The 22,864-nt window shown below is 44.4% G+C and overlaps 1 protein-coding gene and 1 non-coding gene across 4 annotated transcripts in view; both read left to right on the top strand.

The window, feature by feature from the left end:
- Nucleotides 1–416: 416 nt before the first annotated feature.
- The window catches only part of CCDC63 (coiled-coil domain containing 63), a 28,069-nt gene continuing 5,621 nt past the window's right edge, over nucleotides 417–22,864 (top strand). The window contains exons 1-10 of one of the 3 annotated variants that reach the window (XM_038763540.1): nucleotides 417–498; nucleotides 6,508–6,591; nucleotides 7,370–7,533; nucleotides 8,627–8,816; nucleotides 10,654–10,773; nucleotides 12,194–12,375; nucleotides 13,492–13,673; nucleotides 15,158–15,375; nucleotides 18,930–19,004; nucleotides 21,219–21,411. In XM_038763540.1, coding sequence (XP_038619468.1) covers nucleotides 6,580–6,591; nucleotides 7,370–7,533; nucleotides 8,627–8,816; nucleotides 10,654–10,773; nucleotides 12,194–12,375; nucleotides 13,492–13,673; nucleotides 15,158–15,375; nucleotides 18,930–19,004; nucleotides 21,219–21,411 — 1,336 coding nt within the window. In that variant the 5' untranslated portion in view covers nucleotides 417–498; nucleotides 6,508–6,579. The remainder of the gene's footprint in view (nucleotides 499–6,507; nucleotides 6,592–7,369; nucleotides 7,534–8,626; nucleotides 8,817–10,653; nucleotides 10,774–12,193; nucleotides 12,376–13,491; nucleotides 13,674–15,157; nucleotides 15,376–18,929; nucleotides 19,005–21,218; nucleotides 21,412–22,864) is intronic. The other 2 variants (XM_038763541.1, XM_038763542.1) reach the window with 2 other exon arrangements.
- Nucleotides 2,912–2,985, top strand: TRNAI-GAU. The gene has a single exon. It is a non-coding gene; the product is annotated as a tRNA-Ile (tRNA).

Raw genomic sequence — 22,864 nt, 5'->3', positions numbered from 1 at the left:
AACCTGTACTTCCCAAGCGCTTAGTACAGTGCTCTGCCCACAGTAAGCGCTCAATAAATACGATTGATGATGATGATGGGGAGGGGGGATACAAGCTGATCAGGTTGTCCCACGTGGGGCTCACAGTCTTAGCCCCCATTTTACAGATGAGGTAACTGAGGCTCAGAGAAGTGAAGTGACTTGCCCAAGGTCACACAGCAGACACGTGGCGGAGCCGGGATTAGAACCCATGACCTCTGACTCCCAAGGCCGGGATCCAGGGATGCTGGTGAGGCCGAGGGGAGGAGCCGGGAAGGGGATGGGGGCGGCTGGAATTCGTGGAATGTCCAGGGGCCCCCCTCCCATCCCGACTCCCACTCTGCGGGAGAATGTACGGTGGGCGTCATAAAGGTAGCCCTGCTCCGGCTGCTAGGGACAGGAGCGGGGTCTCCGGCAGCAAGGGAGCGTCGCCAGCCCGGACCCCCGGCAGGAGGAGGCTCAATCTCCCGCTAATCCCGGGTAAACCCTGGGAAATCCGCAGCTCCGCGCCCCCGGGCTGAACACTAGGCTCCCATGCTTCTCATTCATTCAATCGTATTTATTGAGCGCTTACTGTGTGCCAAGCACTGTACTAAGCACTTGGGAAGTCCAAGCTGGCAACCTCTAGAGACGGTCCCTGCCCAACAGCGGGCTCATAGTCTAGAAGGGGGAGACGTCCATCATCCATCAATTGTATTTATTGAGTGCTTACTGTGTGCAGGGCACTGTACTAAGCGCTTGGGAAGTACAAGTTGAAAACATATAGAGACAGTCCCTACCCAACATCCATCCATCCATCATCCATCAATCGTATTTATTGAGCGCTTACTGTGTGCAGAGCACTGTACTAAACGCTTGGGAAGTACAAGTTGGCAACATATAGAGACAGTCCCTACCCAACATCCATCCATCCATCAATCGTATTTATTGAGTGCTTACTGTGTGCGGAGCACTGGACTAAGCGCTTGGGAAGTACAAGGTGGCAACATATAGAGACGGTCCCTACCCAACATCCATCCATCCATCATCCATCAATCGTATTTATTGAGCGCTTACTGTGTGCAGAGCACTGTACTAAGCGCTTGGGAAGTACAAGTTGGCAACATATGGAGACAGTCCCTACTCAACATCCATCCATCCATCACCCATCAATCGTATTTATTGAGCACTTACTGTGTGCAGAGCACTGGACTAAGCACTTGGGAAGTACAAGTTGGCAACATATAGAGACGGTCCCTACCCAACAGTGGGCTCACAGTCTAAAAGGGGGAGACAGAGAACAAAACCGAACATACTAACAAAATAAAATAAATAGAATAGATATGGACAAGTAAAATAAATAGAGTAATAAATATGTACAGACATATGTACAGGTGCTGTGGGGAAGGGAAAGAGGTAAGATGGGGGGGATGGAGAGGGGGATGAGGGAGAGAGGAAGGAAGGGGCTCAGTCTGGGAAGGCCTCCAGGGTAGCGGGCCGCATCACCCCTCGGGGGGCGGCCTGGTTACACGGAGGTTTGGGGAAACTGGGCAACCGAGCGTCCAGCCGGTCCCTGGGCAACTGCAATGCACCGGTGGGCAACTCCAGGACAGGCGCCGGGAGCCCGGGCTGCTCCAAGCACCTCGGTTTCTTCCTAGGCTGCAATTCTCCAGACAACAAAACAAAAGATATTAACAAAATAATACATAGAATAGGAAATATGTACATTGATTGACCAAATTAAGAAATAGCAGGGCCTCGTGGATAGAGCCCAGGCCTGGGATTCAGGACCTGGGTTCTAATCCAGGCTCCGCCACTTGTCTGCTGCGTGACCCTGGACAAGTTACTTCACTTCTCTGTGCCTCATTTCCCTCCTCTGTAAAACGGGGATTAAGACCGTGATTCCCACGTGGCACAGGGACTGTGTCCAACCTGATTAGTTTCTGTCCACCCCAGCGCTTAGAACAGTGCTTAGCACATAGCAGGTGCTTAACAAATAGCATAAAAAATGTTGGCGTTCTCATCCCTCCCCATCAATCATCATCATAACAATGAGGGCATTTCATTCATTCAATCGTATTTATTGAGTGCTTACTGTGTGCAGACCACTGTACTAAGCGCTTGGGAAGCACAAGTTGGCAACATATAGAGACGGTCCCTGCCCGACAACGGGCTCACAGTCTAGAAGGGGGAGACAGACAACAAAACAAAACATATAGACAGGTGTCAGAATCATCAGAACAAATAGAATTAAAGCCGATTCACTTACTGAGCACTCGTAAGTGCTCAATAAATACCACTCATTCATTCATTCAATCGTATTTATTGAGCGCTTACTGTGTGCAGAGCACTGGACTAAGCGCTTGGGAAGTACAAGTTGGCAACATATAGAGACGGTCCCTACCCAACAGTGGGCTCACAGTCTACCACTGTTGGATTGGTGGAAATTTAAAGTTTAACTCTGATTTTTAATCTACCTTTTAAACCTGGTACAATCTACATACCGGGGACTAAACAACCATGAGTAGCAGGTAAGATGACAGGCTTATGTTTAAAGGCAGTGAGACATATCACTACTTTTTAAAGTGCTTGGGCCCAACCCACCGCAGAGCCCTTAGGTACAGATAGTCCAGTGCTGTTAAGCGCTTACCACTACTACTACTACTAATAATGATGGCATTTATTAAGCGCTTACTATGTGCAAAGCACTGTTCTAAGCACTGGGGAGCTTAAAAGGTGATCAGGTTGTCCCACAGGGGTGCTCACAGTCTTAATCCCCATTTTCCAGATGAGGGAACTGAGGCACAGAGAAGTTGTGACCTGCCCAAAGTCACACAGCTGACAAGTGGCGGAGCCGGGATTTGAACCCATGACCTCTGACTAGCTCAGTTGGTGACCGGTTAGCTCAGTTGGTGGCTGGTTAGCTCAGTTGGTTAGAGCGTGGTGCTGATAACGCCAAGGTCGCGGGTTCGTTCCCTGTACGGGCCACTTGTTTTCCCCTTCTAGACTGTGATCCCACTGTTGGGTAGGGACCGTCTCTATATGTTGCCAGTTTGTACTTCCCAAGCACTTAGTACAATGCTCTGCACACAGTAAGCGCTCAATAAATACGATTGAATAATGAATGAATGAATGAATGACTCCAGAGCCCAGGCTCTTTTCCACTGAACCACGCTGCTTCTCTATGTTAGTTCTCTAATTTCTTACTTATTTCTAACTTCTAACTTAGAAGTTCTCTAACTTCTATAACTATGCTTCTCTAACTATTCTTACTATGTGCAAAGCACTGTTCTAAGTGCTGGGGAGGATACAAGGTGTTCAGGTTGTCCCACGGCGGGGGGGGGCTCACAATCTTCACCCCCATTTTACAGATGAGGTAACTGAGGCACAGAGAAGTTAAGTGACTTGCCCAAAGTCACACAGCTGACAGTTGGCGGAGCCAGGATTTAAACCCATGACCTCTGACTCCCAAGCCCATGCTCTTTCCACTGAGCCACGCTGCTTCTCTAATCAATCAATCGTGTCATTCATTCCATTGTATTTACTGAGCACTTGCTATGTGCAAAGCACTGTAGTAAGCGCTCAATTGATGGTATTTATCGAGCGATTACTATGTGCGGCGCTCTGTACTAAGCTATGCAACAGAAATAGCATACACGTTTCCCTGCCCATAACAAGTGTAGAGGGGACATCCCCCAGGTTTGATGTGGGGGTCCCCAGACTTCTAGTTTATCCCCTGTTCTCCCTTGGCAAGCTCCAGCTCTTCTCCCAAAAAGGACTGCAGTTGACAGGGGACGTTTCCGTGTGCCTCTGCTTTCTCTTTAAATCACTTTGCGGGGGAGAGCTGGTTAAGTCAAATTATACAGTTTTCTAAATTAATTTCCTCCCTGTTTCCGGGATTGACTTCTTGAAACCTTACTTAGTGCACCTCACAGCACTCCTGAGAATCAATCAATCAATCAGTTGTATTTATTGAGCGCTTACTGTGTGCAGAGCACTGTTCTAAGCGCTTGGGAAGTACAAGTTGGCAACATATAGAGACAGTCCCTACCCAACAGTGGGCTCACAGTCTAAAAGGGGGAGACAGAGAACAAAACCAAAAATACTAAGAAAATAAAATAAATAGAATAGATATGTACAAGTAAAACCTCCAATGGCTCCCCATTTCCCTCCACATCTAGCAGAAATTCCCTAATTTTGGCTTCAGAGATCTCCACCAGCTTTCCCTACCCTAAATATCATCCGTCTTCACACTTTACTCTCCGTCTAGCATTCTTCACCCACTCCGAGGTCATGGTCAAACTGTACCTCACTCTAAACTCTCCATCCTCTGACCCTTTACACTAAGGTACAAATGTAATTTCAATTGTATAATGAATTATTTAGCTATGTCGTGTCATATTTGTACCATTACATATACCTTCGTTCTTCCTCCTGTTCCCACCATTTGTAAATCATTTTTGCTTGTTCCCCACATTGTGGTTAGGGAATATATCTGTTTTTTGTTGTATTGTACTCTCCCAAGTGCTTAGTACAGTGCGCTGCACACATTGTACATATTTACTCTTCTATTTATTTTGTTAATGATGTGCATCTAGCTTTAATTCTATTTGTTCTGAAGACTTGACACCTGTCAACATGTTTTGTTTTGTTGTCTGTCTCCCCCTTCTAGACTGTGAGCCTACTGTAGGCTCTTTATGTTGCCAACTTGTACTTCCCAAGCACTTAGTACAGTGCTCTGCACACAGTAAGCGCTCAATAAATATGATTGAATGAACATTAAGCGCTCAATAGATACGGTTGAATGAATGAATGAATGAAATCAGTGGTATTTATTGAACAACTACGGAGTATAAAAGACTGTGCAAAGTGTTTGAAAGAGTACAACAGAAGTGAGACACAAGTCCCCTGCCCTCAAAGAGTTTACAATTGAATAGGGGAGACAGACAAAGACTATTTACAAATATCTGGAGCAGGAGGTAGAGCAAGGATACGAGAAGAAGCAGTGCAATATGTCATTGCAATAGGACCTGGGTTCTAATTCTGGCCCTGCCTCGTCTCTGCTCTGTGACCTTGGGCAAGTCATTTCACTTCTCTGTGTCTCAGTTACCTTATCTATAAAATGGGAATTAAGAACGTGAGCCCCACGTGGGACAGGGACTGTGTCCAAACTGATTAGCTTGTATCTACCTCAGTGCTTTGAACAGTGCTTGACACAATAAGCACTCAACAAATAATTATCTTTTTTGAGAAGCAGTGTGGCCTAATGGATATGGCCCGGGCCTGAGAGACAGGCGCTGGGTGCCATGAGCCCCCTTTGGGACACAGACTGTGTCCAATCTTGTATCTACCCCAGCGCTTAGTACGGTGCCTTGGCACATAGTAAACACTTAACAAATACTATAAAAATGTCACAATGAAATCACTGACTTCATAATTAAAATGCATCTGAAAGTACATAAGCATTGATATGACCAGGATAGGAAATATGTATATAAAAACTAAGACTGTAAATTCCTTGTGGGCAGGGAAGGCATTATGTTCCTGTTGTACTCTCCCGAGAGCTTGGTGAAGGCCTCAGCATGATAGACGTTCAGTAAATCCCATTACTTTATCGATTGATTGATCCAGGACAATCAATCGTACAATGATTGGATCATACAATGTACACTGTACAATAGTACAGTGCTCTGCACACAGTAAGCGCTCAATAAATATGATTGATTGATTGATCCAGGAGGACACCACTCAGTAATCAGAAATGTAAAAATATGATCATCCAGTTACTATAGACTCCAAGGAAAGGACTATTAGCCTGGATGTCAGGACACTTGGATTTTACCTCCACGTGTGCCACCAGTTTAGCATATCACTTCTCTCCGAGCCTCCTGCCCCTCCACCCTAAGGAGCTTTGTACAAGCAGCGTGAATTCCACCGGTGTCATGGACATCAGTGGGATTAGCTAGTTAGTGTGGGCACAGTCCTCTCAGCTTCTCAGATTATGTAAGAGCAAAGGGTGATTATTTTTCAAATGCAGATTTTATAACAATGCTGATCAGTGATTTTCAGCTTCAGATTTAAATAAAGGAAAACGCCTACAGAAGGAAATCAAGCAGGCAGAAGAGAGAACTTTATTTTAACCCTTCGGTGGTTGGCTGTATGTGTCACATTGGGGTAAATCCTGCTTCAGATAGCATGTGTTCACTCTTTCTCTAAGGGAATGTAGGTACTTAGAGGGTAAGAGAAACACTTAAACCATCTGCTCTGCCCCTAATAATAAACCTGATAAGAGGAACATTTTTTCACCATAGCATTGCAAAAAATGTTCTTCTTCTGTACAACTGGGGAGCCATCTGTGATTATTTTCTCATAAGCCAAGCATAATCAGAGGAAAGGGAATGAAAAGGGATATGGAAAGGGATGAGTCTTACAGGGATATGGAAAGGGATGAGTCTGATGCTCTTCACTGAGTTGAGTGGCAAACTGAATTCTTTCTCTCACTCCACCCAGAAGCAAGCCCTGCAGCGGGAGAATTGACCTTGTCGAAATCTTAACACAGAAGGAAAGGCAAATATCTTCAAAATGCCGTCAAAGGTAAAATCAGAGAACCAGGGAATTGTTAAAGAGATGGGAAGGAGCAGCACAGTTATTTTCTAAACCATCAGAAATGTTTGAGTGCTGATAGGGATTTATTGTTATTTATTGTTACATTGTACTCTCCCATGTGCTTAGTACAGTACTCTCCACACAGTAAGCACTCAGTAAATACTATTGAATGAATTAATTTAATGGGGGAAAACAAAAATGAAGAGTTCAGCATTCCTCTCCCCACTATGGTAGTAAAAGGTACATTTCTCCAGCCCAGTCTGGCACCTAAAAGGTATTGTCTATGCCACAGGTGCCTCAACAAACTTGGGGTTGTAAAAAAAGAGCATGTTTATGTAGCAGGCAGAATATGCTCATAAGGAAGTGGGAGGCCCATCCCTTCTTTCTGCTTCCTTCCATTCCCTCTCTTTCCCCTCTCCATCCTCTTCCCTGTTCTTCCGTAGTGAACCAAAGTGGGAGATGGGAGTGGCCTCAAATGTGACCTCACAGTCTAGTGGTCCTGTGAGATGCTCTGAGTTCTTTGCTGATTAAGGCCTTGGATTTCATGGAGAGCCAAAATGAGGATTTCCTTAAGCCACTAGACAGTGTTCCCATTGCCTCTGTTCCTTTCTGGACTGTACGCTCGTTGTGGGCAGGGAACATGCCTACAGACATTGTTATATTGTACTCTCTCAAGCGCTTTACAGTGCTCTGCACACGGTAAGCTCTCAATAAATACAGTTGATTGATTTTGCCTTCCTATAACCCAATTATTTTGAATCACCAGCACTGGAGAAAACGTCTGCAGAAGGACCACATGGAGCTCACTGAAAAAGAGAAACTAATAATGGAAGAGGCAGAGCTAAGGAAACTGGAGCAACAGTTCCGTAAAATGCTGGAAAGTCGCAAATCTCTAACTCTCAAAACTCAGAAGCAGATATTCAAGCAATGGTATGTGGAGCTGAGATTTACTCCCAGTAGTGTTAACCCCATAATCCAGATTCTATTCACAAGGCGGCTCTTTTCCCAGCTGTCTTCCTGAGACCAAGGACCTGGGGAAGGCACTGGGGCCTTTTTCTTTTTGTGGTATTTGTTAAGCACTTACTATGTGCCACACACTGAATTAAGCACTGAGGTAGATTCAAGATAATCAGGTTGGGCACAGTCCATGTCCCACATGAGGTTCACAGTCTTAATCTCCATTTTGCAGATGAGGTAACCGAGGCACAGAGAAGTTAAGTGATTTGCCCAAGGTCACCCAGCACACAAGTAGTGGAGCTGGGATTAGAACTCAGGTCCTTCCAACTCCCGGGTCCATGCTCTTTCCAGTAAGCCACAATGCTTCTTGGTTAATACAGAAAAAGTGTTACAGGCTGTTTTCTCCTGGAAGGTAGGATTTGAATAATAACCCACTGATTAGCATTTAGAGATGGTGAATTAAAAGCACTCTTGAGTGTTATTGATTGCCATTCACTGGGTTCTTGGTATCACAGACACCTCAATTTGTTTATCCATACAGTGAGGAGAATGATACAGTCCATTTCCAGTAAACTCTTGATTATCCAGAGGCTGAATTTGCCGGCTTGTGAGTTATTCAGACCCGACACCTCTTCTTCATTCTGCTGGGTGTCCTCTCCCCCTTGTTCCTTTCGCTTTCCCTGAGGGGCTGCAATTAGAGGATGGGTCAGGGAAAAGAAGGAAGGCAAAATGGCAAATCAATCCATTTAGCTTATTATGGGTAGTCTAAATAACAGATTTACTGATTGAAGAAGGGCTGAAAGTATGGCTAGAATGAAGTTTTCCTGTAGTATGTACAATTACTTCAGGGCATTAAAAAGCGCAGACCAAATGGAAAGGGGGACCTGCAACATTCAGAGGGAGATTCCATAGGGATTTTTTATCGAAATTAACAAAATACAACTAGGGAGTCTTCGTATTTAGTATATGTAAAATGGTTCGACCACCTCAGAGGAGAAGCACAAAGTAGGAAACATATAAGACTTGTCAATAGCCAGTTTTCATTCTCTCGTGGTTTTTTCAACAGCAAAGAAATAGAAGCTCTGAAAGAGGAGCACGATGAGATTTCACTGCTTTTGAATCTTGTGAGATCACCAAAAAACTTGCAGATGGATGACAGAAACTGCACGGAACTCCAATTTTTGCTACAAACCAAGGAGGAGTATGATTCTTTGATTAAAACTATGAGAAGTCTACTATCACAACTGGATGAGAAGGTATAGTCCTAGTAAAGTGTTGACCTATGGCTCGCAGGGTCCAAACTCACAGGTAACAAACAGCAACACATTTTGAACATGCAGCCCTCACGAGTGTTTTCAAAACATTAGGTCCATGGGAAAATTGCAACTTTCTTAGGTAACAAATTTCTACCGTTTCTGCAGCCTTTGAGAATGTCTCCCCTTGAATAGTATAAAGTAGCCCCAGGTAATGAAACTCTGAATTTAATCTCCCATCCCAGAGAAACTTCCATGCCCAAAGAAACCGCAGCTTCTCTCTATGTGGAACTTGCATTAAAGGGATTCTGGGAGAACAACTTTAAATTCAGGCTTCATAATCATCATCATCAATCATCAATCGTATTTATTGAGCGCTTACTATGTGCAGAGCACTGTACTAAGCGCTTGGGAAGTACAAATTGGCAACATATAGAGACAGTCCCTACCGAACAGTGGGCTCACAGTCTAAAAGGGGAAGACAGAGAACAAAACCAAACATACTAACAAAATAAAATAAATAGAATAGATATGTACAAGTAAAATAAATAAATAAATAAATAGAGTAATAGAGTAATAATATTCTCCCCTCTGAGCCAAAGATGCTGCAAGATCACTGGAGAGGCCTCATTTCATGCATATAAATGAGCCATTGGTCGAGTCCACCCAGAGGAAGCCATAGACCGATTTCCTTGAAAAGTCTCAAGTTTTCTTCAAATTACGTTCATGTACAGCAACCTTTTCTACTCAGATCAAAAGGATATTGGCAAACTATAGTTTTACCATAGTAGTTTGGGATTTGCCAGGGGAGTAGGAGTTGGATTGAATGACAGCAGCTGCTTGAGAATCATAGACCTCATGCCTTGTTTCCCTTCCCTTACCAGCCCTCAGGGATTCTAGGATCTGTCATGGGGTCCCGCAGGGTGACAGCATGGTAGAGGGACATGGTTGCGGGCTGGTAAACCCAGAGATACACTCTGTCAATCAACACACATGGTGATATACTGGTACCTAGGGTAGGCTCTGAGTTGGGTGCAGTTCTGCATGGCTTCACAGTCATAACCTTTATCTGCATGGTGTTTTTCTGGCAACTTGTATTTGGTGCCAGGTGATAGATACTGGTCAGAAATAGAAATTTTCTTTAAATAAATCATTTCCACAAATGTACTGCACCCCCTGAAGACCCAGGCATCAACCCTACTTTGGGATGGCTCCTATTCATTTCCAAATGAGCACAGAGGGTTAAAATAAAAAAGAGAGGATAAGGGAATGGATTACCGATCTGTGAATTGAGAATAATTCCAGCGGATTCTTTTTCCCTTCTCCCAGGAAAGAATCTGCTGTCCACCATCTGCATTTACTTGAGATTGGTCCCCATCCAAAAGGATTAAACTCTGAACTTAAATGGATGCTGAATCTGGAGCATGAGACTGGGCTAAATAACATTTCCAGCCCTTTCTCTTTAATTCTCTGAAAACATTCCCCAACCATTCCCCAAAATTATTCACCTAAGACCACACTAAACCCAGACGTTACTGTTTTAGTCTCCTTGAAAAACTCAGTCAACTCTGAAAACCTCCTTTCCACCCTCCCCCCTGAAACTTTCTTTATAGTTCCCCCTGGATCTGTAAAAATTCAGCTGAAAAGTGAAAGCAGTGACTCCTTTTGTAACATTCCCAACAGACAAATTTCCCTCTCTCCCTACTCTGTTGGTTGTTTTCTGCATTACAAATGCAATTCCTCTCATATCCTCCAACCCACCTCACACCTTGGGAAATAGGATGTATGTCATCCCCACAGGCATTCAGAGTGAATTCCAATGTGGAGATCTCTTTTATAGATACTTGAAATAGAGAACACAATTCTCAAACAAAGGCAGATCTTAGTGAAAATACAGGAGGCAAACTGTCCCCAGAGACTACAAAAGCAGATTCATATTTTGGAGACTCGTCTTCAGCAAGTAAGTAAAGTCTTCTGTGCTCTTCGTTAGCTTTGTGCCATTGAGTGTAATACCCTGTACTAGGTACTTCGGGGAGAGGGGATGGGGGTCAAGGAATTTCAGTGGAACACTGAGACAGTAGTAACATTATATGAAAGAGGTCACAGACACAAATGAAGACAGAAAAAAAACATCACAATATGTTTATACCTTACCAAAGACTTCTTTTCTGTAGGGGTGCTAAGGAATGGCATGTCTTTGAAAAAGGGAAGTACTCAATAAATCTCTCCTATGAACCAAGCACTTAGTACAGTGCTCTGCACACAGTAAGTGCTCAATAAATACGATTGAATGAATGCATAGACACCTTACTGTGGCAGGACAGTTTGCAAACGCCTTTGAAGCTTAGAGCTATGCCACTGAGAGATATTCTCTCGCTAGGGTTACTCAAAGTGGAAAGGTCTAAGCCTAAGTGCCAGGCAAAGTTGATTCACCTATGCTGGGCAGCAGCAGCATGGAAAAGAGTCAAAGGTAGATGATCATGTGATCAAAATGTTGATCAAGGACAATGGCAGAGACTTAAGTTTTTACTGTGCAGAAGAAGACAATGGTAAACCACTTCTGTATTCACCCTATGGATAAAAAAATTCCATAAAGTCTCTATGAATTGGAAATGACCTGACGGCATTTGATAATGATGACTCAATAAATGCTTCCATGGAAAGAAGGGGAAGAAATATTTTCCTAGAGCTTTTCTGTCCAGCCCACCAGAAACAAACAATGGTTCAGAGCCCTCTAGCTTTGTGACCAACATTAGTGAGTAATCTCACCCCTGCCTCTCCCCACATTTTCACAACTAGATTCAGACCTGAAAATTGACCGGGTCTTTTCCTAGTAGAAAAAAGCATAGAATGCACATATACATCCACAGGAACAACAGCCTTGCAAGCAGTCAACTCGCTCCACTCAATCAATCTATCAGTCTAGACTGTAAACTTATTGTGGACAGGGAACATGTCTAATGACTCTGTTTTACTGTAGTCTCCCAAGCGCTTAGTGCAGTGCTCTGCACACAGAAAGCACTCCATCAATCAGTCATATTTATTGAATGCTTACTGTGGGCAGAGCACTGTACTAAGTGCTTGGGAGAGTACAATATAACAGTTGGTGCTCAGTAAATATGATTGATTGATTACTGAGTGCTTTTCTATGCAGAGTAGAGTCCTAAGCACCTGGGAAAGAACAATAAAATAGAGTTGGTAGACCCAATCTCTGTTCTCAAGGAGCCACTGCTCAGAATAAGTAGCAGCTGATGCTGGAAACATAATAACAAATGTTGATTTCATTTCATTCATTTTGCACCCTCCATTCCTCTTCCATGGGATCTCCTTTTCTCTCCTGGGCCCCTTTTGAAGATATTAATTTAACTCTTTTTTTGTAGGTCACTGTGCAGTTTGATACGTTACTGACCTCTAATGCCGAACTCCGGCAGGATATTGATAACTTGAAATTTGAGAGAGAAGCTTTTGACAATGTCTACCAGCACCTTCGCAAACAGGTTGGGCACCAGAAGAAGATCATGAATGTGGCCATTGAGCAGTCCACCCAAGCCTATGACCAGCGGTAGGTTGTGGCAGAAGGTACCAGGATTGGAACCACTTTATAAGGTTCTTCTTTAGACTCTCAGTACCCTCTCTGGGCTGGGATTCACAGCACTTGCTCAGCACTGCACTTATTTACATACCTGATCACCCTGTATGCTCCCCAGCGCTTAGAACAGTGCTTTGCACATAGTAAGCACTTCACAAATGCCAACTATTATTATTATTATTATATCAGTAATTTATTTATTGATATTGATGTCTAGACTATAAGCTTCTTGCGGGGAGGGAATATGTCAGTTTTATTGTTATATTGTACTCTCCCAAATGCTTAGTACAATGCTTTGCACACAATAAGTGCTAAATAAATTCAATCAACTGACTGATTGACTGACATGCTGGTTAATGCAATGTTTGTGACAATGTGACATGTAACTCCGATGCTCTCCTCATGTGGGATGTGGCCTAGTGTAAAGAACACGGGTGAGGTAACTAGATTCTCATCCTTCCTCCTCCACTTCCCTGCTGTGTGACCCTGGGCAAGTCACTTGTCTTCTCTGTGCCTCAGTTTCCTTCTCTGTAAAATGGTGTTTAAATAACTTTTTTCCCTCCTTTAGACTGTATTCAACCTAATTACCTTATATCTGTCCCAACACTTACACAGTGCTTGGTATAAGGATTGTTTAGTTTGGAATTTACCCAAGTCCCACTGGAGCCTTGTTCCAACGGCGTCCTATTACAGGTTGGAGTCCGAGTCAGTCCAGGTTATTCATTTAATGCTGACTCTGTGAAATGCACAGTATGAGACGCTTGGGAGAGAACAGTATGAAGGAGTTAATAAACATGTTCCCTGCTCAAAAGGAGTTTACATTCTAGAAGGGGATGTAGATGTTAAAATAGATTATTACTAGGGGAAACGGAAGAGTATAAGGTTTACGTACATAAGTATGGTCCGCTTTGGGTAGGCGAATAACAAGTGCTTAAGCGGCATGGATCCAAGTGCATTAGGTGACACAGAAGGGAGGGTGAGTAGGGGAAATGAGGGTGTAGTGAGAAGCAAGGAAAGGAAAGTATCTTGAGTGGGATTGACCTTCGAGACCAAAGCATCAATAGCAGCTTCTTGTATTTCTCTTCAAAGGGTGGAAGCGATGGCCAGAATTGCCGCCATGAAGGACAGACGGCAGAAGGACATTATCCAGTACAACTTGGAGATCCGGGAACTGCAGCGCATCTTTGATCGTGAAGTAAAGCTCAAGAACTTCATGACGATCAAGCTTATGGATCGCTTTGAATACGAGGAACAGTCCAAAAGGGAAGGAGGTTTGCAGGAAAATTTGTGGTCATTCCCTTCTCCAGTCTGTTTGATTTGACAGTCTGCCTAGTCCCCTCATGCCCTGGGGCAGGGTTTCCCTGTTTGGTGACCCCCTGATATCACTACAAGCGAGCTGAGGGACCATATGCAGGTGGCTGCTACTGGTCTCTATAAGAGCCTTGAAAAAAAGCCCATGAGTCTCTGGGAAGCTTTTCCCTAATTCCCTCTGAGGGAGTAAGACTTTTTGGGGCGGATATCTGGCCAGGTGAACCCTTTTCCCCTGCTTGTAGAGAGGACCTCTGATCCTCCAAACAGGTCTTCAGTCAGCAAAAAGCCCACCTCACCATCAGTCTATTTTATTTATTGAGTGCTTACTGTGTGCAGAACACTATACTAAGTCCTTGGGAGAGTGAAATGTAATATAGCAAACACATTTCCTGTCCACAATAAGCTTACAGGCCTCCTTGCCCCCTATGGTAATTAAACTAGCCCTCTAATACAGAATCTAAAATCTTAGCTTATTTTAGCTCCATGTTTGTCCTCCAGGAGATTCCGGCTGTTCTCCACTCAACCCCTAGGCTTATTTCCTTGGGGGTTTTCGTTCTTTCACACCCCTTCCATTCCCAAACTACCTTTCTCTTGCCTCTTCTCCAATTAGTTTTCCTAGACTGGAACCCAACATTCCAAGGGCAGATGGGGCAGTGCCTCAACCCCCAGGCCCTGGGAGGATCAGGGTCCTATGCTACACTGACTAAATGTAGAGACCGGACCATCCCAACATACTGGGGTCTGGCAATGGAAGGAGCAGAATCTGGGAATTTTCTAGGTATTTAGTAAGAAGCATTTAGTAAAAAGCACTCAAACTCTATGCAAGAGAATTTTGAGCCAACAGATTGAGTCCTTTTTTGGGTAATATTGATGCATCTGGGACTACCTACATCTGATAATTTGATAAATCTGAAACATGTGAGTTTGATGGTCTGAATTCAGGGAGGGAGCCTCATTTCATTCCTTATATCAGGACCCAGGTTACCTAACAGCTCTTGCTCCCCTTGGTCCTCTTCTGACCTCTCCTCCTTTTTTTTAAAATGGTATTTGCTAAGCACTTACTACGTGCCAGGCACTGTACTAATTGCTGGGGTAGTAATAAGCAAATCAGGCTGGACACAGTCCATGTCCTAACATGGGACTCACATTCTTAATCCCCATTTTCACAGATGAGGTGACTGAAGCAGAGAGAAATTAAGTGACTTGCCCACACAGCAGACAAGTAGCAGAGCCGGGATTAGAGCCCAGGTCCTTCTGTCCCAGGCCTGTGCTCTATCTGCTAGGCCTTGCTGCTCCTCCTTCAGGTTCCTCCTTCGGTTTTCCAGCTTAGCTCACATTTTGACTTCTGGCCCTTTTCCTGGAGGAAGCACCCCAGGCTCTGGACTGGAGGATTCACTAGCACTCCTCGGGGCCCAGTGCACTTCAGCTTTGTTCTCCTTTTCAGCTCTGAAGGCGAGCAAGCGGGTCAAGAGCAAAATCGAGAGTTTTGAGAGTTACGAGGTGGCACATATGCGCCTGCTCAAACTGGCTGGGGACAGGACCCTTGATGAGTTGGTGCAGGATTTCTTGGCAAAGGAAGAGAAGAACTTCGCCCGGTTCAGCTATGTCACGGAACTGAACAATGACATGGAGATGCTTCAAAAGAAGATCCAAAGCATTCAGGTCTCTGTCCTTTTTGTTTGGCCGTAAATGAACAATGGAACTGTGTTTAACGAAGATCATAATAATTATACCATTTGTTAAGCGCTTATTGTGTGGCGAGCACAGTACTAAGTGCTGGGTACAAGCAAACAGGTTGGAAGTAGTCCTTGTCCCACGTGGCTCTACCAGTCTAAGTAGGAGGGAGAACAGGCAGTGAATCCCTAATTTGCTGATGAGGAAACTGAGGCACAGAGAAATTAAGTGACTTGCCAAGGTCATAGAGCAGGCAAGTGACAGAGACAGAAATATAACTCAGGTCCTCTGATTCCCAGGTTCATGCGCTTTCCATTAGGCCCTGCTGCTTCCCAGTAATAGTAGTATTAATATTAATAATTATGGTATTTGTTAAGTACTTACTATATGCCAAGGACTGTTTTATGCGTTGGAGTAAAAACAATAATAATTATGGCATTTGTTAAGCACTTGCTATGTGCCAAGCACTGTTCTAAGTGCTGGGGTATCAATCAATAAATCAATCGTATTTATTGAGCACTTACTGTGTGCACAGCACTGTACTAAGTGCTTGGGAAATACAAGTTGGCAACATATAGAGACAGTCCCTTCCCAACAGTGGGCTCACAGTCTAAAAGGGGGAGACAGAGAACAAAACCAAACATACTAACAAAATAAAATAAATAAAATAGATATGTACAAGTAAAATAAATAAATAAATAAATAAATAAATAGAGTAATAAATATGTACAAACATATATACATATATACAGGTGCTGTGGGGAAGGGAAGGAGGTAAGATGGGGGGGAATGGAGAGGGGGACGAGAGGGAGAGGAAGGAAGGGGCTCAGTCTGGGAAGGCCTCCTGGAGGAGGTGAGCGCTCAGTAGGGCCTTGAAGGGAGGAAGAGAGCTAGCTTGGCGGATGGGCAGAGGGAGGGCATTCCAGGTCCGGGGGATGATGTGGGCCGGGGGTCGATGGTGGGACAGGAGAGAACGAGGCACGGTGAGGAGAGTAGCAGCAGAGGAGTGGAGGGTGCGGGCTGGGCTGTAGAAGGAGAGAAGGGAGGTGAGGTAGGAAGGGGTGAGGTGATGGACTGCCTTGAAGCCCAGGGTGAGGAGTTTCTGCCTGATGCGCAGATTGATTGGTAGCCACTGGAGATTTTTGAGGAGGGGAGTAACATGCCCAGAGCGTTTCTGGACAAAGACAATCCGGGCAGCAGCATGAAGTATGGATTGAAGTGGGGAGAGACATGAGGATGGGAGATCAGAGAGAAGGCTGATACAGTAGTCCAGACGGGATAGGATGAGAGCTTGAACGAGCAGGGTAACGGTTTGGATGGAGAAGAAAGGGCGGATCTTCTTGGCAATGTTGCGGAGCTGAGACCAGCAGGTTTTGGTGACGGCTTGGATGTGAGGGGTGAATGAGAGAGCGGAGTCGAGAATGACACCAAGGTTGCGGGGTAGATACAAAGTAATCAGATTGTCCCACTTGGGGCTCACAGTCTAAATTCCCATTTTACAGAAGAGGTAACTGAAGCACAGAGAAGTTAAGTGGCTTGCCCAAGGTCACAGAGTAGACACGTGACAGAGCAGGGATTAGAGCCTGTGTCCTCTGACTCCCAAGCCTGTGGTTTTTCCACTGCGCCATGCTGCTTCTCTAATGCTGATTAAGTGCTTACTATGTGCAAAGCACTGTATTAAGCACTGGGAAAGAAATAGCAGGATAAGATCCCTGGCCCCCAAGGGACTCACCATCTAAGAAGAGGGGGGAGAAAAAGTGTTGGCAGCTGACCGTAATGAAAAATGAGCAAAAATATGAAAGACAAGGATGACGATATTCAGGAAAGGAGCAGCAGGATTTCAGGCTCCTCGTGTCTCAGGCCAATAGTCCTAAAAATCATACTGTGACGGCCGCGGAAGAGACTTCCTCAGTGATCTAAAAGTAGAGAAGGCCTCGCTCTGCTATCTCAGTCCTTCCTTGGTTGGAGCAGGGAATAATGGGATCCCAGTGGCCTGGGAATGGGGCAGCCTCTCTCCCCCAGAGATTAGCTGTGAAAGGGGCGGTGAGTGGCTCAGGCTGCTGCTGCTGTTCAAATCCTTCCTGGGCTGGCCATCCATGGCCACCCAGCTGAAATTGGGACTTTTAGGGGTTGCACCAGCTGTATTTTAGGGAGCAGAAAATGACCAGAATTTGGTTTGTACTCACCCAATCGGGACTTTAGTGTTCCTAATGAACATCTCCAGTATATTTTTTTTCCTATCCCACGTCCTGAGGAGGACACGTTGTTCAGCAGACAAGCCTGCCCCAAGGGCCAACAAAAATCTCAGAACAAGTGTCTTTGAAAATGAAAGCAGCTTGTAAAAATAACTCACTAACCACCAAATCCTCCAGTTATCTCCTCCAGGAGACCTAAGCCTCTTCGTGACTGCCATCTGGTACTCAGCGTTAGGATTGCAGGACAGGTTTTCCAGCTGAAATAAGAATGATGATCTCCTGTTGCAGGGTGGTTTTTACATGAATTTCAGGGGAGACAGTCTGATTGAAAACATTTTTACATGTCAAGGTTAAATAGGAGCTCTGGGCCTGACATGTTACCTGAGACTTTTAAAGGAGAAAAAAGCAGTTACAGTAATATTAACAGTGAAGTGCTTATTAGGTGCCAAGTCCTGTATTAAGAATTGGAGTGGATAAAAGCTAATTGGATTGGACGCAGTTGCTGTCCCTCATAGAATTCACATTCTAAGCAAGAGGGAGAACAGGAATTGAATCCTCATTTTAAGATGAGGAAAGTGAGGCACAGAGAATAAAGTGATGTTTGTACATATTTATTACTCTATTTATTTATTTATTTATTTATTTGCACATATCTATTCTATTTATTTTATTTTGTTAGTATGTTTGGTTTTGTTCTCTGTCTCCCCCTTTTAGACTGTGAGCCCACTGTTGGGTAGGGACTGTCTCTATATGTTACCAATTTGTACTTCCCAAGCGCTTAGTACAGTGCTCTGCACATAGTAAGCGCTCAATAAATACGATTGATGATGATGATGATTTGCCCAAGGTCACACAGCAAGCAGGAAGCAGAATCAGGGTTAGAACCCAGGTCCTCCGATTCTCAGGGCCCATACCCTTTCCTCTAGGTCACACTGGTTCTACAGTTCAGGCCATTTTATCATTCCCTGACTGAGTGAAAGCCAATCCAAGCCAACAGTAAGATTTGAGGGCAACAAAAAGCAAACCAGAATCAGTTTTCAGTTTTTACCTCCTGGGTTTAAATGAAATGGGAAATTTCTGCTGCACAATTTTTCTCTATGCTGGAGTAATTTTGGAAGCCCTCTTTTAGTGAAGAAAAGTAGGTGGACATGCATCCAGATAGGAAGCAGTCCTGATGATGGGTCACAATGTATTGAAAAGCTCTGCAAAGCATATAACTATACTTTCATTGTTACTGTTCCACAGCGAAGCTAGTGATTATTCTCAGTACAAACTCAGAATGGTGTAATTATTTTTAGCAGGAAAAGGATTATAATTTCACTCTTAGTGTGTTTCTGTTTTTTCCAGGATGAAATTGTTTACTTAAGATCCCAGCAGAAAACCTCTGATGATGAAAATCATAGCACTCTGAAGCACATGGAGGTAAGGTCAGCATCCCCCAGGGAAATAAAACACAAAACGAAGCAAAACAAAAAATTATTTTCACCTGGGCTGAGATTTGAGTTCCATCATCCTCTGTCTTTACATGTGCTTTCATACCAGGGGCTGTTGCACTGGGTGTGTGTGTGTGTGTGTGTGTGTGTGTGTGTGTGTGTGTGTGTGTGTGTGTGTGTGTGTGTGTGTGTGATCTTTTGATGGTATTGACTCCCGCCTACTTGTTTTGTTTTGTTGTCTGTCTCCCCCTACCCGTTGTTGCGTAGGGATCTATTTGTTGCCGAATTGTACCTTCTAAGCGCTTAGTACAGTAAGTGCTCAATAAATACGATTGAATGAATGAATCCACCTGTGGGCTGCTGACACCTTCCCCCATGGGGAACTAATTGGTGTGGGTGGAAGGCTTTTGCTGAAGCTTTCCCTCTAATCTGAAACTAGTATCCTGTTGCTTATTCTTCCTCCCACTTTTCCTCCAAATTATTTTTTCCTTCCTCCTCAACATTTTGTTTTTGGGTCACTGGCGGCGGTGTTATGCTTTTGATGTGGCACAAGGAGTCGCCAAAGCACTTGTTGTCCATAGACTTTGCCTCCCACAGCCCACCTTCTCCTACCGCCAAACGCTTGAGCTTTTTCCCTTTGTATCACTCCTGTGCCCTGACAGGCTCCCGGGAAGTAACACACATCCTTCAGTACAATTGGAAATGTGCTATTTCCCCGGCTGTTCCCATCTAAACCCCCAGGGCTCGCTTTCTGTCCTTCTTCAGTTACCTGTTTCCATTGATGTGTAAATAAGTCTCCTGAAAGTCACAAACTCCTCTGCAGTCCCAGCTTAGATTTAGTATGGTATATAATAATAATAATAATGATGGCATTTGTTAAGCGCTATGTGCAAAGCACTGTTCTAAACGCTGGGGAGGATACAAGATGATCAGGTTGTCCACTTGAGGCTCACAGTCTTAATCCCCATTTTACAGATGAGGTAACTGAGGCACAGAGAAGTTAAGTGACTTGCCCAAAGTCACACAGCTGACAATTGGTGGAGCCGGGATTTGAACACATGACCTCTGACTCCAAAGCCCGTGCTCTTTCCAATGAGCCATGCTGCTTATCCCAGGCCAGAAAAGAACTTTACCTTTGATTTTTCAAGTCTAATTCTAAAGTCCATCCATGTATTCTTTCCCAGTGCTTAGTATGGTGCTCAGCGTGTAATCAGCGCTTAATAAATGTTGTTACTACGAACGTATACTCCTTACACACCTTGGTGTTAGAGGGCAGTTAAGGTGGTTCGGAGGAAGGATGTAGTGTCTAATCTTCTAGTGCTAAATCACTAGGCTTCCCGGCAGTTAGGTTGATTTCCAATTTTTATGATGAATAAAGGGACATCAATACCCTGTGCAAGAACTCAGCCAAAAAAAGCTGTTGTTATTCTTGAGGCTAAGTTCATCACTGATTTCTTTGTGTACCTTAACACAAATGGCAGGAAACCACCTACTGTTGCAATCATTATCCGAAAAAAAAAGAAAGTCCTGCTTTGGATAGGGCACTGTACTATGTGCTAAGGGGAATTAGAAGAGAAGACAGGAAAAGGCCCTCCTCTTGAGGAGCGTGTAATCTGACAGGACAAAACAGAAAATGCTCACAAAAGAGGAATGCACAGAGCATGCTGATAGGGTTTTTTTAAGTTCAAGTGCCAATACAAATTATATACATACCCCAGTTTTAGAAATCACAGACATGTGTACTTAAGATTTACAAGGCTCACCATCTCCATCTCGGGAGATGAAGCTAGAGTCATGGGTGTCCAATCAATGGGGTCAGTGGATTTCCTGAGATAGATACATAGATTTGACCAGACTGGTGAGTTTCTATTCAGGGTGAAAATCCCCATAATGGTGACTTTTCCACATTAGCTCTTTGTAGCCTTCCCCCTCCAGATCATCACTCCCTCCTGTCCCTGAAATCCCGGCCTTATTTTGGCCTCATTGCTCAAAATGAAAATTTGGTGCCTCTGGCTGGAGTGGAGGATTCTACCAGATTTGGAGTTTGGATGGAGGGTGGGTGGAAAGGGAGAGGGAAAGGTTAATCAAGGAAGGGTTCCTAAAACAGGAAGGGAAAGAATCCCTGTTGATGAAGAGGAGGGATGGGGTGGTCGGCTCCCAGAATCCTGATGGTTCTTGGGTGGGACTTTGGTGTCTTCTGCAGGAGAAACTGGACAAGACCACGGAGGAAGCCAACCTTTTGGAGATTACCAACAAAGAGATTTGCAAAGTCCTTGACCAGCTCAAGGTTGGGGTGGAGTTCCTCTTCAAAAAGATAGACTGTGATGCCACTGAGATCATGGAGCACCTGGGAGAGACAGGACAAGTCAAAGATAACAATCTGGCACAATTCTTTGGTAACTAGAGATGTGCTTCTTTGTCCTTTTTAAAAAAAACTTATCAATAGCTGAAAAAGTAGGAATACTTAAACAGCATCACCATCCTTCCTGTCTCGCAAGCCTATAGTCTCAATGTTATCCTTGACTCATGTCTCTCATTCAACCCACATATTCAATCTATCATTAAATCCTGTTGGTTCAACCTTCACAACAATGCTATAATCTGCCCTCTGCTCTCCATTCAAACTGCTACCATGTGAATCCAAGCCGTTATCCTAGCCTGACTTTATTGCTGTATCGGCCTCCTTGTTGACTTCTCTGCCTCTTGTCTCTCCCCACTCCAATCCATTCTTCACTCTGCTGCCCGAATCATTTTTCTATACAAACATTCAGTCCATGTTTCCCCGTTCCTCCAGAGGTTGCCCTTCTACCTCTGCATCAAACAGAAACTCCTTACCTCGATCTCGTCTAACTCACTGCTGTTCACATCCTGCCTCTGGCTTGGAACGCCCTCCCTCTTCATATCTGATAGACAATTACTCTCCCCTCCTTCAAAGCCTTATTGAAGACACACATCCTCCAAAAGGCCCTCCCAGACTTGTCTCATTAAATGCCATTGAGTCATCTTCGACCCATAGTGACACCATGGACACATCTTTCCCAGAATGACCCACTTCCATCAGCAATCGTCCCGGGAGTGTATCCATAGTGTTTTCTTGGTAAAAATACGGAAGTGGTTTACCATTGCCTCCTTCCATGCAGCAAACTTGAGTCTTCGCCCTTGATTCTTTCCCATGCCACTGCTGCCCAGCACAGGTGAGTTTTGACAGCAAATTGCCTTCCACTCACTAGCCACTGCCCGAGCCAGGAATGGAATGGATATGCCTCTGCCTTCTGTCGTCGAGACTGGTAGAGTACTGGGAACTCTGTAGGTGTGACCCTAAAGAGGGGACCTCCCAGACTAAGCCCTCATTTTTCCTTTTTTCTCACTCCCCTCTGCATCACCCTAGTTTGCTCCCTTTATTTACCTCCCCACTCAGCCCCACAGCCCTTATGTCCATATCTGTAATTGTTGGGTAGGGACCGTCTCTATGTGTTGCCGACTTGTACTTCCCAAGCGCTTAGTACAGTGCTCTGCACACAGTAAGTGCTCAATAAATACAATTGAATGAATGAATGAATGAATTTAGTTATATTAAAGTCTGTCTTCCCCTCTAGACTGTAAGCTCACTGTGGGCAGGGAATGTGTCTACCAGTCTGTTGTATTGTACTCTCCCAAGAGCTTAGAACAGTGCTCTGCACACAGTAAGCATTCAATAAATATGATGGATTGATTGATTGAGCATGGCTGGTGGCTGGGATCTGGGACCCCTGGGTTGCATTGCTAGCTACTGATTTGTTATTCAGGCTGAGGTGAAACACCTGCAGGATATCCCAGTCAATAAGTCAATCAATCATATCTGGCAGACCA

The sequence above is a fragment of the Tachyglossus aculeatus genome, chromosome 21 (genome assembly GCF_015852505.1).
Source record: "Tachyglossus aculeatus isolate mTacAcu1 chromosome 21, mTacAcu1.pri, whole genome shotgun sequence".
Lineage (NCBI taxonomy): Eukaryota > Metazoa > Chordata > Mammalia > Monotremata > Tachyglossidae > Tachyglossus > Tachyglossus aculeatus.
Note: the sequence above shows the minus strand (reverse complement) of the source record. Positions and strands in the feature narration are given on the sequence as shown.